The sequence below is a fragment of the Lasiosphaeria miniovina genome (assembly GCF_030549165.1).
Source record: "Lasiosphaeria miniovina strain SMH2392-1A chromosome Unknown B0T26scaffold_7, whole genome shotgun sequence".
In the NCBI taxonomy this organism is placed as follows: domain Eukaryota; kingdom Fungi; phylum Ascomycota; class Sordariomycetes; order Sordariales; family Lasiosphaeriaceae; genus Lasiosphaeria; species Lasiosphaeria miniovina.
The window spans coordinates 1,366,511-1,377,887 of record NW_026848226.1 but is presented as its reverse complement, the minus strand read 5'-3'; the positions used below and the strand labels follow the sequence as shown (position 1 = coordinate 1,377,887).

Sequence of the window (11,377 nt, the reverse complement as noted above, 5' to 3'; positions counted from 1 at the left end):
TGCTAGCGTAAAAAATGGCACATTGCCCTGTGGTAATAGTCTCACCTCCCAAGAGGTAACCCGCGTGGTTTTCCTTCGTCTTGATAGTGTCCGGCTCAACACCAGCCTCGAGAAGGACAGTGACGACGGGTGCATGGTTCTTCCGCGCTGCTAGGTGTATCGGCTTCAGTCTACATGCGTGCGGGATTTGGGTTGCTGCCAAGCAGCAAGGCAGTTTTAGCGTGGCCGTTTGCTACTGCCCGGTGTATTGGAGTGCGTCCCTAGGCATCGGGAGACGAGATGCAAGCATGGTCTTGAGTCAACAAGGCTAGCATGAACTTGGACAGGCCGGCGAAGGCGGCAATGTGTATGGCTCTTGGGATGCCTTCAGTGGACTCTCTGCCTGCCGACGTGGCTCCCCATTGGAGCACAAGCCACCTCAAGAAAGCAAGGCTTCCCGGCTTGGAAAATGACGCAACGGTCGCGAAGAACTCTTCATCGTGCACGTCGTAGTGACTGGCGTGGTACGTCCAGTTTTCGACGGCGTATGCGAAAAATGGGTGCAGGAGGCGGGCATCACGGTAGTTGAAGAGTTAGCAGCGAGCCAGCCTGGAGGTATCGAAGGCAAGCCATGTGCTTGTGTGCTAGATCTGAGCTAATTATAGGAAAGGCGGGGGCCCCATCGGTAGCTTGTGGTGTGTTGCGAGTGTCGCTGCGAAGAAATTCGGCGAAGGAGTAGTGTATCACTTGCAAAGTCTTATCCTCGAGTAATTCAACAAGGGAGCCACAGCAGCTTGAAACCAGAGCCTTCAGACCGCCCGGTACTCTGAGCTGCGGATGCCCCGAGTACCTTGATATCGATTCGAGAGGCGCTATTGGCAAGAGCGCTTTCAACTTGGTTCATGGTGAGCTTTGCGTAGAGGAAGAGACCACTTGGCCTTGTCGCAACCATATCAATGACCTGCCTCCAGACATTCTCGTCTTGAGAAAGCTGGGCGAGCGAAGTATTGGCTAAACGGTGGCGCAAATACGAATGGATATTGATATTAACAAGTTGCTACTAGAGGCTAATATGCACGATGGAGGAATCTCGCAGAGCGCTCTGGAGATGGCGTTTTGGCCTGCTCGTCATGAGCAGCTTTAGTAAGGCAGGTCGGTACGTCGCCAAGCGGTTCAGCTGGTCGAGGAAGTCTTGGAAGAGGTCATGTTCGGAAGTCTCTGCCAACTTAGCCCTCTTTTCTGGTCGGGCATGCAAGATGAACTGCAGTTTGGGGGAATGGGGTAGCAGCTGGACATGCCAGTCTCGGATGAGGGCACCCGATGAGAAGTTGGACGTGAAAATGTTACGAAAGAAGAAGAAGAGCACGGGGCACTGCTCCGTGGTGCTGAGGTGGCGGACAAGTGATGCGGCGATGACCGACTTTGCCAGCGCCGGGAATACCTTTGATCCAAAGGCTTCCATGGTTGTCGGAATCATGCCATGCCCGATATTCTTGCGTATCGCAGATCCAGAGTCCTGTGTCGGGAACCGGCAAGGACAGATGGCGGCGGAACTCGCCCGACTCGGCGTTGAAGTCGGTAGGCTGCAGCCACTCGCGGACCTCAGCGGCGCTCAGCGTCGTCTCGGCGTAGTCAACTATCTCAAAATCATCAGACATATTTTCTGCAAACAAAATCTTATTGTTCTTTGCGTCTAAGAAGTGACATTTGCAATTCGTTGATCTTAAGTTACCACTTGACTAACGCGAAGTAAAGCTAACGTAGACAGTAGTCTAGGCAGCGATCCTTGGTTGCCTTGACTCCATAAGGAGAAGCTTGGAGGATCCCAGCCCCCCGGCTTGGCGTTGCGTTCTGCCAGGCCTGGCGCTCCTCTCGATGCGCCCTTGACCTAGACCACGGGGTTGCACTGCCATAATCCCGCGGCTCCTCCAGCCACTACCGACCCGCTCTAGTTGTATCTTGGGCTCTGCGGCTGCGCGCGTTGATTGAGAGCTGTTAAAAGGAGTAACTTTGGTTGTCTTTTCCGACTTCGATCACATGTGCTAACTTGTCACAACCTGGCTTCGATCTTTGCGATGGCATCTACGCGGCGTGAATCACGCCAGCAACAAAGTTCGACGCCGAACGCCGACGTCGGTCTGACCACGTAACTAAAAGAATGACTCTTGCTGGCCAGAAACTCTATTCCTCGACATTGTTAGTATAACAAGCAGAGGTGGGAAGCCTGCTCTGCCTAATAATATCGCCTTCCAGTTCAGCCGTCACAAGGAAGTTTACGCGTGCAAGATGAGTGTTAACAAAAGGAGTAGCTAATTTGAGCTCCAATCCAGGCTCATAACCAGGCATTCAAATATTCCAGGTCATCTGTACACCGCCCGTCATTCTTCGCCGTCAATGTCCTCGGTTGCGGAATGATTATAATTTATTGGTCGTTGTAGGCCTCGAGAGTGCGCCGACGCAAAACCACAACCAACGTCAGAAGAAGATGAAGAGGAGTGTCCGGGCTATTGCGAATTGTTGAATGCCTATTAGCTACACGAGTATGGCCGTCTCATTATTTGGAATTGTTATCTCCTAACCCCCATCCACTACTTGTCGACAGGAGTATCCCCTCCAAGGGAGTCCAGTGGTGACTCGCCGCCGCGAATATTCCTATTTTTCCATTGCTCTTCGCTCGTCATACTTTCACCCCCACTGGACATCGCTCCTGACGCAGCAGTCAGCGCAATGGTATAAATCATGTCGCCGTCACTACCTGTGAACCAGCCCTTGTAAAGGCGTGTGCCCTCGAACACACCCCACAGGCCAGCCTTAGTCAACCACTCGGCACCTGCGAAGGGTAAGCTAGCAAAGTGCTTGATTGTTTTCTATCTTGCAAAGCGAGAGCCTTTGTTATTATAGCCGGTGCGATGGCCAGTGCTTTAGCACTGGCCACTCTCGCTTATTTATTGCGAGATTGACTCTGTTGAAATACGAGGTTTTTCGTGGAGTGTATTGACTTGGCTCGTAGATCGCGGCTGCGCGGCTCCTGCGCCCTCCGCAAACTGTGGGCGAGGCAATGTGTGGAAAAAGTGCATTGGCTAGCTAACTACTGGAGGGGCAAGGGTCCCTACCAAATGTGTGGCCGAATACCCGTGCGAGGACACATTCTACAATTGTATACTCTCAGTTCTCTTTTCTTCCCTTTCTCTTTTTCTCTCCTCAGAGTAGAATCTTCGTCGATAGCGCCTAATAGATGAGTTCCGCCATCTACATTAGCTAGGCCGTGACATATAGGACTCAGCTACAGGTTAACTGTGAAGGCCTGGTCCTCCAGGCCTCCCAGACGCTCTGACTAATCAGACGCCAGCCGGGTGGATCCACCCGACCAGCCAGAGGGATCCACCCAACTGACTAATGGAAGCTCGGCCAGAGCCCCACCTTGAGACGCCCTGGAAGAATCTCGCGAGGGGAGGCTTTTGAGCTTCTTTTCCCTTTTCCCTTTAGTTTAGAATCTTCGTCTATAGCGCCCAATAGAGGAGTTCCGCCCTCATTCCAAGCCGGCCGTGACAATCACAAGCTATTCCTAGGGATTTGTGCTCAATTTGTGGATTTCGAAACTGTTGGGTTCACCAGGGTACCGGTACTGGACTCAACAGGGCGTGGCTGCACGCCGAAAACTGGTGGTTCAAGTGATGGATTGTAGATGTCTGTTCTTCTCTCTAGCTTTCTGGTAGTGCCAGAAAGCCCGTTCTTATACTACTATTGTGGTGGCGGAGTTGGTGGCAAAGTCTCTATCTAGAACCTTCGAGGCCCTTCTGCTTGACAAATTCCAACAGAAACTGAGGAATTAGTTAAGGCCCTAATCGCTCTATCTTCTATTCCTTCACACCACTCTGAGGTCCAGCACGATATTCTCTTCAAAACTCTCCAGGATTTCGGAATCTATCACAAGATTGGGGCATTTATCAGTGATAATGCTACCTCCAATGACAAACTTTGTTTACTTCTCGATTCGAAGTTTGAAGAAGAAGGCCTCTAATGGAAGGCGTCAGAGAATCGAATCAGATGTACGGGGCATATTATCAACCTGGCAGTCCAAGCTTTTCTTTTCCAAAAGGATGAAGAAGAAGAAGATTTCGAATCGGGCTTCTTTCGCAATATCGGCCCCCTTGGAAAGCTTCATAATATCGTCATCCACATCCGTGGTTCAGTCTCTCGTACGAATCAGTTTAAAACTCTTGCCGGCCGGAATATTCCTCTCGATAATAGCACAAGGTGGAATAGCTCGTACGAGATGTTAAGAGTTGCACTAGAAAAGGAATCAGCCCTTGATACCTATTCGAAAGCTTGGTACGAAGAGCTGAAGTCTGACTTTCTTTCTCCGCAAGATTGGGAGATTATTCGATTCATCCAATCCTTCCTTAAGCCGTTTTATTCAGCAACAAAAACTACTGAGGGAGATCAAGCAACAATTGACCGAGTTTTTCTTGTTATGGATGCGTTGGTTCAGCATTATAAGAGGAGCCAGGAAACCTTCAAATCCAACCCCTTTATCTCTCAACGAATCCAAAAGAGCTGGCAGACTTTCGACAAATACTATGCCAAAACGGAAGATAGTCCGTATTATGCTGCTGCGATTCTTTTCCATCCTTCGAGGAAGACTGAATATCTCAAGTATAATTGGGAGAAAAAATGGGTCAAGCCCAGCAATCCAAGCGGTCAAAACGCTCTGGATCAACTTCAAAGGAACAGGAAATAAACTACAGGCAGTTCTTCTGATTGAGAAGGAGAGGAGCCAAGATCAGAATCCAAACCCGAATGATGATTTGGATACCTTAATGCGAGGTCTTGAGAACTTTCCAAGGCCACCAAGCAAAGATGAACTTGAAGAGTACTTGTCAGAGCCACCTCGTCAAATCGAAGGATCATCTCTCTCTTGGTGTCTCCGTGCAGAGCAACGAAGACGCTGGCCGAAGCTATCTCAATTGGCAATCAACATCCTATCAATCCCGGCAATGAGTGCTGAGCCGGAAAGGGTCTTTTCTGGGGCTCGTCGTACGATAACGTGGGAAAGAATGCGACTAGAAGAAAGTACAGTTGAAATGCTTGAATGCTTGAAGCATTGGATTAGGTCAGGGCTTACGGGAGAGCTAGGATGTATTCGAGAACAATTTGTGGAGGTTGAGGCGGAGATAGACTGATAGCTGACTAAGCATTATCAATGTTATTGATATTTATCGACGATATCGCACGATTATCGGCGATAAGCGATATTTATCGTTGCCCCAGCGATAATATTTCGCCCACTCTGGCTGGGAGTGCTTGCGTCCGGTCGAAGGTTCTGCAATCCCTACAATACATACATAGTAAATAAGGGCCATGAGGGCGATGAGGTGCTCAGGGATGAGCCAGGGGTCGTTGGCCGTTCTCGATGAGGACCTGAAGCCACACGCGCCTGAGGTCGACACTGTCAAGCTGAAAGTATGGCAAAGCTTCGGAGGCCATGGCGATTGTATCCCCTTTGTAGGGTGGGTCATATATCGGTTGTTGAGCGTGCTGTGTCGCGTAGTGGGCTTATCGAGGATCGATGGATGAAAGAGGACGAACGAGGAGGAGGGGAAGAGAGAGGGCAGAAGGGGGGTAAAATACTCGGCTCGGCGGCTGGACGCTCTGTCCCGGTCAAGGGTTCCTGAGGTGCGCAGACTGTCAGGCGGAAGACCAATGAACCTGCGCGACACCTAACGAGACACTAGTCCCGCGAGGTCGGCCGCAAGTGCCAACCTTAGCCAGCCTGTCCGGCCTTTAGCTTGGTGCAGCGCGCCTGTAGAGTCCCCACAGCCCTGCTTTGCCGTAGAACGGCGTCCGAGAACTGCTGATGGATTTCCTTCCACACGACAGCTTCTGCTTCTTCAGGTCGACAAGAAGGCCATCCTCTTCAGGCGTGAAGCTAAGTCTCGATCCATAACTCCGCTTCCTATGAAGGTGGCTCTCGGCCGGCAACTTGTGTTGCGGGTTTCTAGTTGCATGCCCCTTGTCCTCGTGTTCCGCGTAAGAGCCCCAAGTGAACTGTAGTTGGAAAGTCGGCATGCCCTTTACCACTGCGCGTTTGAGAGCTGCATTCTGAAGAGGCCATTCCTCGAACTTGGCCGTCGGAACGTACTGATCCCCTTCTTCACCGCTAGAGCATTGGGAGGATGACGGGCTGGGGATGCCCTACCGAATCGAGTGCCTCGGACCTAGGGATGATGTCTTGCCTTGTCGGGCCCGAGAGAGGCCTCCATCTGAGCGAATCTGCCCTCTGGCGGCCGCTCTAGCAAGGGTCGAACGGGTACGGGAGCGCAGTTTATGACGCTTATACGGCGGTGGGCAGGTGTCACCGTCTTCCTCGTCCTGCCCTCCGTCACTGTCTCCAGAAGGATGGAAGGAATCCTCGTCATCGACTTCCGCCCTATTAGACCGACGACGGCCCAGACGATATCGAGACTTGTCTTGGCCGTCGGTTCGCCGCACGGCTTCAGCGTTGATCTCGTCAGAGTCGATGTTGGATACCTCGCGGGATGGACGGGTCCCGGAATGAACCGCGGCTTTCCTCTGACCGGACTTAGGCTTAGTCCGAGACGGTTCATCGTCATCATTGCCATCGTCTCCGTTCGACACCTCATGGTAGGATGCACTTTCTCGATGGTTGTCGGTGCGGTGCCGCAGATAGAAAGGTCTGGAAAGACGGCCTAGATCATGGGCAGGTTGCACCTCAATCCTCGGCGCGGCTGACGGTGTAGACGGCGGCGCTGCGGAGCGTCCAATACCATCCGCCCTCCGACTTCGCCTGGAGGTGATGTTCGGGCTTCTCCGAGCGGGGGGACGTCATCATCTGAACGAATATGCAGTCCGATGGTCGACCGGGGAAGGGCCGAACGAGTAGGGGAATCCGCCTTGCGCCGCTTGCGTGGTGATGGACGAATGGTATCGTCGTCTTCCTCGGCCTGCTCTCCTGCACTGTCTTCAGCAGGATGAGACATGCCGTCATCGTCGACCTCCGCACTGTCGTGCTGACGTCGGCCTAGATGTTGAGACTTGCCTTGGCCCTCGGTTTGCTGTCTAGCTTCAATGCCGTCTTCTTCATCAATATCAAGGGATATGTCGTGGGATCGACGGATCCCGCAACGACGCGTAGTTCTCTTTCGACTCGACTTCGACTTGGCCTGAGGCGGCTCGATATCGTCATGGCCGTTGCCTTCACTGGCCAAATCATGGCATGACGCGCTTTCTTGACACTTGGCGTTACCGTAGGAGGCGTCCTCGAGATCGGATTCCTGCCCAGCCTCCGAGGCATTACCGGGAGACACCGACCGGTTCGGCTCCGCCTGTAGGGCTTCAGATGCTAGTTATTGTCGCGACAATGCCAGGGCAGACGGCGGTATCGGAGAAGGCCCCGGATCATGTATCTCCTCCTCTTGGTCTGATTGGGTCTCCACACCGAGATCTGCCTAGTCATCGATGGACGGGGCAGACGCCGGCGCTGTGAAGCGCACCGGGCCATCCGTCTTCTGTTGTGGGCTCGATACAGACTCATCGACCGGCTCGGCTACTTCGACAGCTGGCAGCTCCCTTGTGCCGCCCTCGCCAACGGAAGATACGGTATTGACCTCGGCTACTCAGATGCGTTAGCTTAACGAGGCGGCGGATATGAAGGGTTAAAGCACATACCGACACCGACACTAGCAACACTGCCAGAGCCATCGTCGAGATCGCCGTAATCGGACTAGTCATCGCTGGAGATCACGCCGAGAAGGAGTTTCGACAAGCTCTAATACCACTTCATGTTCCGGATGACCTGGATGATTCCGTCTCGATTGGTCGTCATCTCGGTGACCGGGCTCAGAAACACCTACAACACTGTATGCACTTGGTCCCTGGTAGCCAAGGACTAGATCGGCTTCCAACATGGAATATTGTAAGCCATGTAATCGGTACTTTCCGACTACGGGGTCGCGGCAGCAGCATCTCCGGATTTCGCAGCAGCACGCCTATGACGTATCGCACGCCTATGACGTATCGCAATGTCGGAAACGCTTCGGCTCCCATTCCGCCAGAAAACAGCACCTCCTAAATCCCACGAGGCACAACTTCTTCACCGAATGTTCCCATGCACCGGACTTCGAGACAGAGGGTGAGTTAAATGTCAAGGCACCAAGGGTGATAACAGTCTGCTTTACAGTGGCCAGCAATGTGGCAGGCAGCTGCGATCTGCACCCCAAGGCGGGGGGCTCGGCTTACGTCCCATTTGTCGCAGGCTAGTCGAAGCTTTGGCCTGGCTGTGTAGGCTTGACGTATTTCGTCACCTTAAAGATGTGTCGGTATCGTGTTCGTCTGTTCATTGGGACCTGCAGCAATTATCGGCGGGACAAGCACCCAAAGAAAGCCTTGTGTCTCCAACTCTAACCGTGTAGAGAGCAGGGCAGCAGACGTGATGATGTCATTACAATTTCCATACAGAAGAACAGTAACTCTTTCAGACACAGACGGATACACATAGACAGACAATCCTACTCAGTCACTTTAATTCCTGACCTGACCTCTCAATCTGCTGATGACGTAGAGCCATCCCATGACTATAGTAGATTACCCCAATCTCTTATCTATCCGAGCATTTAAGCACAGTTATGCCAAGTATATGCGCCGAAAATTATGACTTAATAAGACAACCGACAATAATCTATCCGTATCTATTAAGCAGATGCCAAGCAGATACTTACGCTTACTGCACTAAGTGCCTCGTAGCTATAGTGTTAGGGACATTATCTATTTAGCAATCTACTTAGCTTCTATCTAACGTATGCTAATTGAACAAGCTTATTCGAAGCAGTCGCCACCGTCCAATTGGTTGGCCCCTTCTTTGACTCGCAATTTTACTGCTCAAATCCACTGGTACTATTAGACTGTAACATATGGGTTAGCATCTCCCAGTCGGCCCAGTCACACTCCCCACTACCAAGATCAAGTTGGCTTCCAGGCATATCTCCAGGCAAGGATGCCCAGGGTGCATTGCCGTCCGACAAGCTGAGGCTAGACGCCGAGAGCGAGTCGCAGCACACAATGGGAGCTGCTCCGCCCTCTTGGTCACTCCTTCGTGCCCTTTCTCTCGCCGAAAGAGCCTTGGCCTTGAGAGCCGCCATGACGGCCCACTTTGATCCATGATCCGTCGGAGACTCGTCGCATAGTTCCTGGGCGAACAATTTCTCTATCGCTTCCCAGGCGCTGTCGATGTTAGGGCCTTTGGGCTGGGTGCATAGGTGCCACAGAACATACATGGCGATGTGGTATTGAGGATATGCTTTCCGAACCCAGGCGAACTGCGCTAGAAGCCCATCCTCGCTGTGCAGCTTGAGATTTAAGATCTGCAGTGCCTCGTCTAGGTTCTCCTCTGTGAAGAAGCCGCCCTGCGGGCCGGAACGCTGCAGCAACGACCAGCGGAGTCTTGTGATGAAGTTGAGCTTCTGGAGGAGGAAGCGAGAGCAGCAGATGGTGATGCGTTGTTGAGGAATCACAGGGTTGCAGTACTCTAGCCACTTTTCAATTCGTGCCCTCGCCTCTTCCATAACCCGCAGTCTCGCCTCTTCACGAGGGACTTTAGAAGAGGAGGAGGATGCGATCATGTCGTCGAGCTGCTGCATAGCTTTTGAAAGCTCGATAGTGATGAGAGAAAAAGTCATGGGGGTCCAGCACTTTCTCGGCTCTGGGAGTCGCTCCATGTCTGGGTAAAGATCCGCGTCGTCCACATTGGCTGGCAGACGTACGTCGGAGACTAGAAGCATGCTGTCCGTAATCTCCAGGCCGTGGTCCTCGCCTCCGCGACGCTTGCGCGTAAGGAGGTGCCACCAGAGACGGCGGCGCATTTCGGACTGAAAGGGAGAGAGCCCGAGCCGTTCGCCGTCGCGATGAAGACCCAATGCTTGCGCGATACGAACGGCCAAGCCATTCAAGATCCACACCCCCTTCCCTCGATTGTGTACGCGGAGCGCCGACTACGGACCGTCAGGATGAAATAGCAGAGCAGCGGCCATGAGGGCAATGAGACGATTGGAAGGGCCATACCAGATACACCGCCAAAGCATGGAGTCCCGTCAATGTTGGGCAGTCGAGAAAGTCCCCGTGGGCCAAGGCTTGCTCTAGCCCAGTCTTGAAACGCAGCAGACTGCTGAGCTTGTCTTCTCCTAGAATCACCTGGGCTTGTAAGTTGTCCAGGGAGATGGCCGATGCGTAGTAGATGGCAAAGCAGAGCGCGAGGTTGTCTAAGGACACAGCGGTTGGGTTGTCGATCACAGAATACACTCGAGCCTGGTCCGTTGGGATATGTAAGAGCTTCAGCCCGGCGCAGCTCTCTACGTTGTCGACGTAGATGTTCCATAATTTTACAGCGATAGTTTGTTTTGGATGAAGGCTGCTGGGAACCATGGCCAATGAGGGTGAGGAGAGAATACCCAGGGCGTTGAAAGGAGAGCATGCGGCGGCGCAGAGGGACGTGGTCGTCGGAGGCGTTGGGGCAGGCTCAAAGTTGCACTCCTGCGCCAGTCTTTAGCGTTAGAAGCCGATAGAAAGAAAGGAATACACGTACTTCTTGAATGAATTTGGAAAATATGACTTCGTTGAAATACTCGCTCGAAGATCCATTGTGGACAAGGACGTCCGCTCCCGCCAACCCGCCTGCAGTGCCTTCCGGCGAAGCTGTTCTCAGTTGAGTCGACGTCGTCTCTTTGTCCGTGTTGCCCAATGGGTTCCTCGCAGCAGCCGCTTCATCTCTTGCTTTTGTCAGGGATTTCTCCAAGCTGGAGATCCGAGAAGCCATATCCGCCATGATGGCTTTCCTCGTCCGTCGTTTCCGCGGGCCGGGAGAGGGGAAGGCGCAAGGCCTCCCAGCTCGCGTACAGGCGGAGCATGGGTCCTTCTTGTCGCACTTGATCCTTTTGCTATTACAAGCGTGACAGGAACGAGGAACCCAGCGATCAGCCTCGGATTGTCCGGTCACCGAGGCCGCCTCTTGCTTCTCTTCCTGGTTTGACTCTTGCTCGCGACCCGGATTCCCGTCGGCCCCGGTGTCTTTCGGTTCGGGCTCCATATTCTGCGGGCCCCTTGGAAAATATTTGCGGAGCTGTCTTTTACGCTTCGACAGCTGTATCCCCGAATCGAAGATGTGATGAGACTGGCCGGATCTGTTCGGTCGACGATGGCGCGTTTTTAAACCCGGGAGCTTTAGTCAGCCGTGCGGAGTCGGGTTTTGCTTCTGCTGTTTTACGACCGACGTCGACCCCCATGGTAAGCTGGCCAGCCAATAGGAGGTGCAGGCAACGCATCGATGGATTTTGGAGCCGGCCTTTTGACGGATCCCGTCGCGAAGTTCGCCAAGCTCTCGGTAGTT

At 52.9% G+C, this 11,377-nt stretch overlaps 3 protein-coding genes across 3 annotated transcripts; all 3 read right to left on the bottom strand.

Moving 5' to 3' along the window:
- Window positions 1-1,039: 1,039 nt before the first annotated feature.
- Window positions 1,040-1,646, bottom strand: B0T26DRAFT_656099 (uncharacterized protein; the record flags this gene model as incomplete). The annotated part of the gene is made up of 2 exons (XM_060438684.1): window positions 1,040-1,281; window positions 1,346-1,646. Coding segments are annotated over 2 exons (543 nt in total), but the record flags the coding sequence as incomplete, so codon positions are not given.
- A 4,117-nt stretch (window positions 1,647-5,763) lies between these two features.
- Window positions 5,764-7,701, bottom strand: B0T26DRAFT_679994 (uncharacterized protein; the record flags this gene model as incomplete). The annotated part of the gene is made up of 5 exons (XM_060440429.1): window positions 5,764-6,139; window positions 6,179-6,689; window positions 6,734-7,325; window positions 7,494-7,607; window positions 7,669-7,701. 5 exons carry the CDS (start codon window positions 7,699-7,701, stop codon window positions 5,764-5,766), a joined length of 1,626 nt encoding a protein of 541 aa, XP_060291381.1.
- Window positions 7,702-8,743: 1,042 nt separating this feature from the next.
- Window positions 8,744-11,198, bottom strand: B0T26DRAFT_726117 (uncharacterized protein). The gene is made up of 3 exons (XM_060442807.1): window positions 10,577-11,198; window positions 10,057-10,524; window positions 8,744-9,986 (listed from the first exon to the last, which is right to left on the bottom strand). The coding sequence occupies exons 1-3, from the start codon at window positions 11,075-11,077 to the stop codon at window positions 8,871-8,873; spliced, it is 2,085 nt and encodes a 694-aa protein (XP_060291380.1). The 5' UTR covers window positions 11,078-11,198; the 3' UTR covers window positions 8,744-8,870.
- Between the last annotated feature and the right edge of the window lie 179 nt (window positions 11,199-11,377).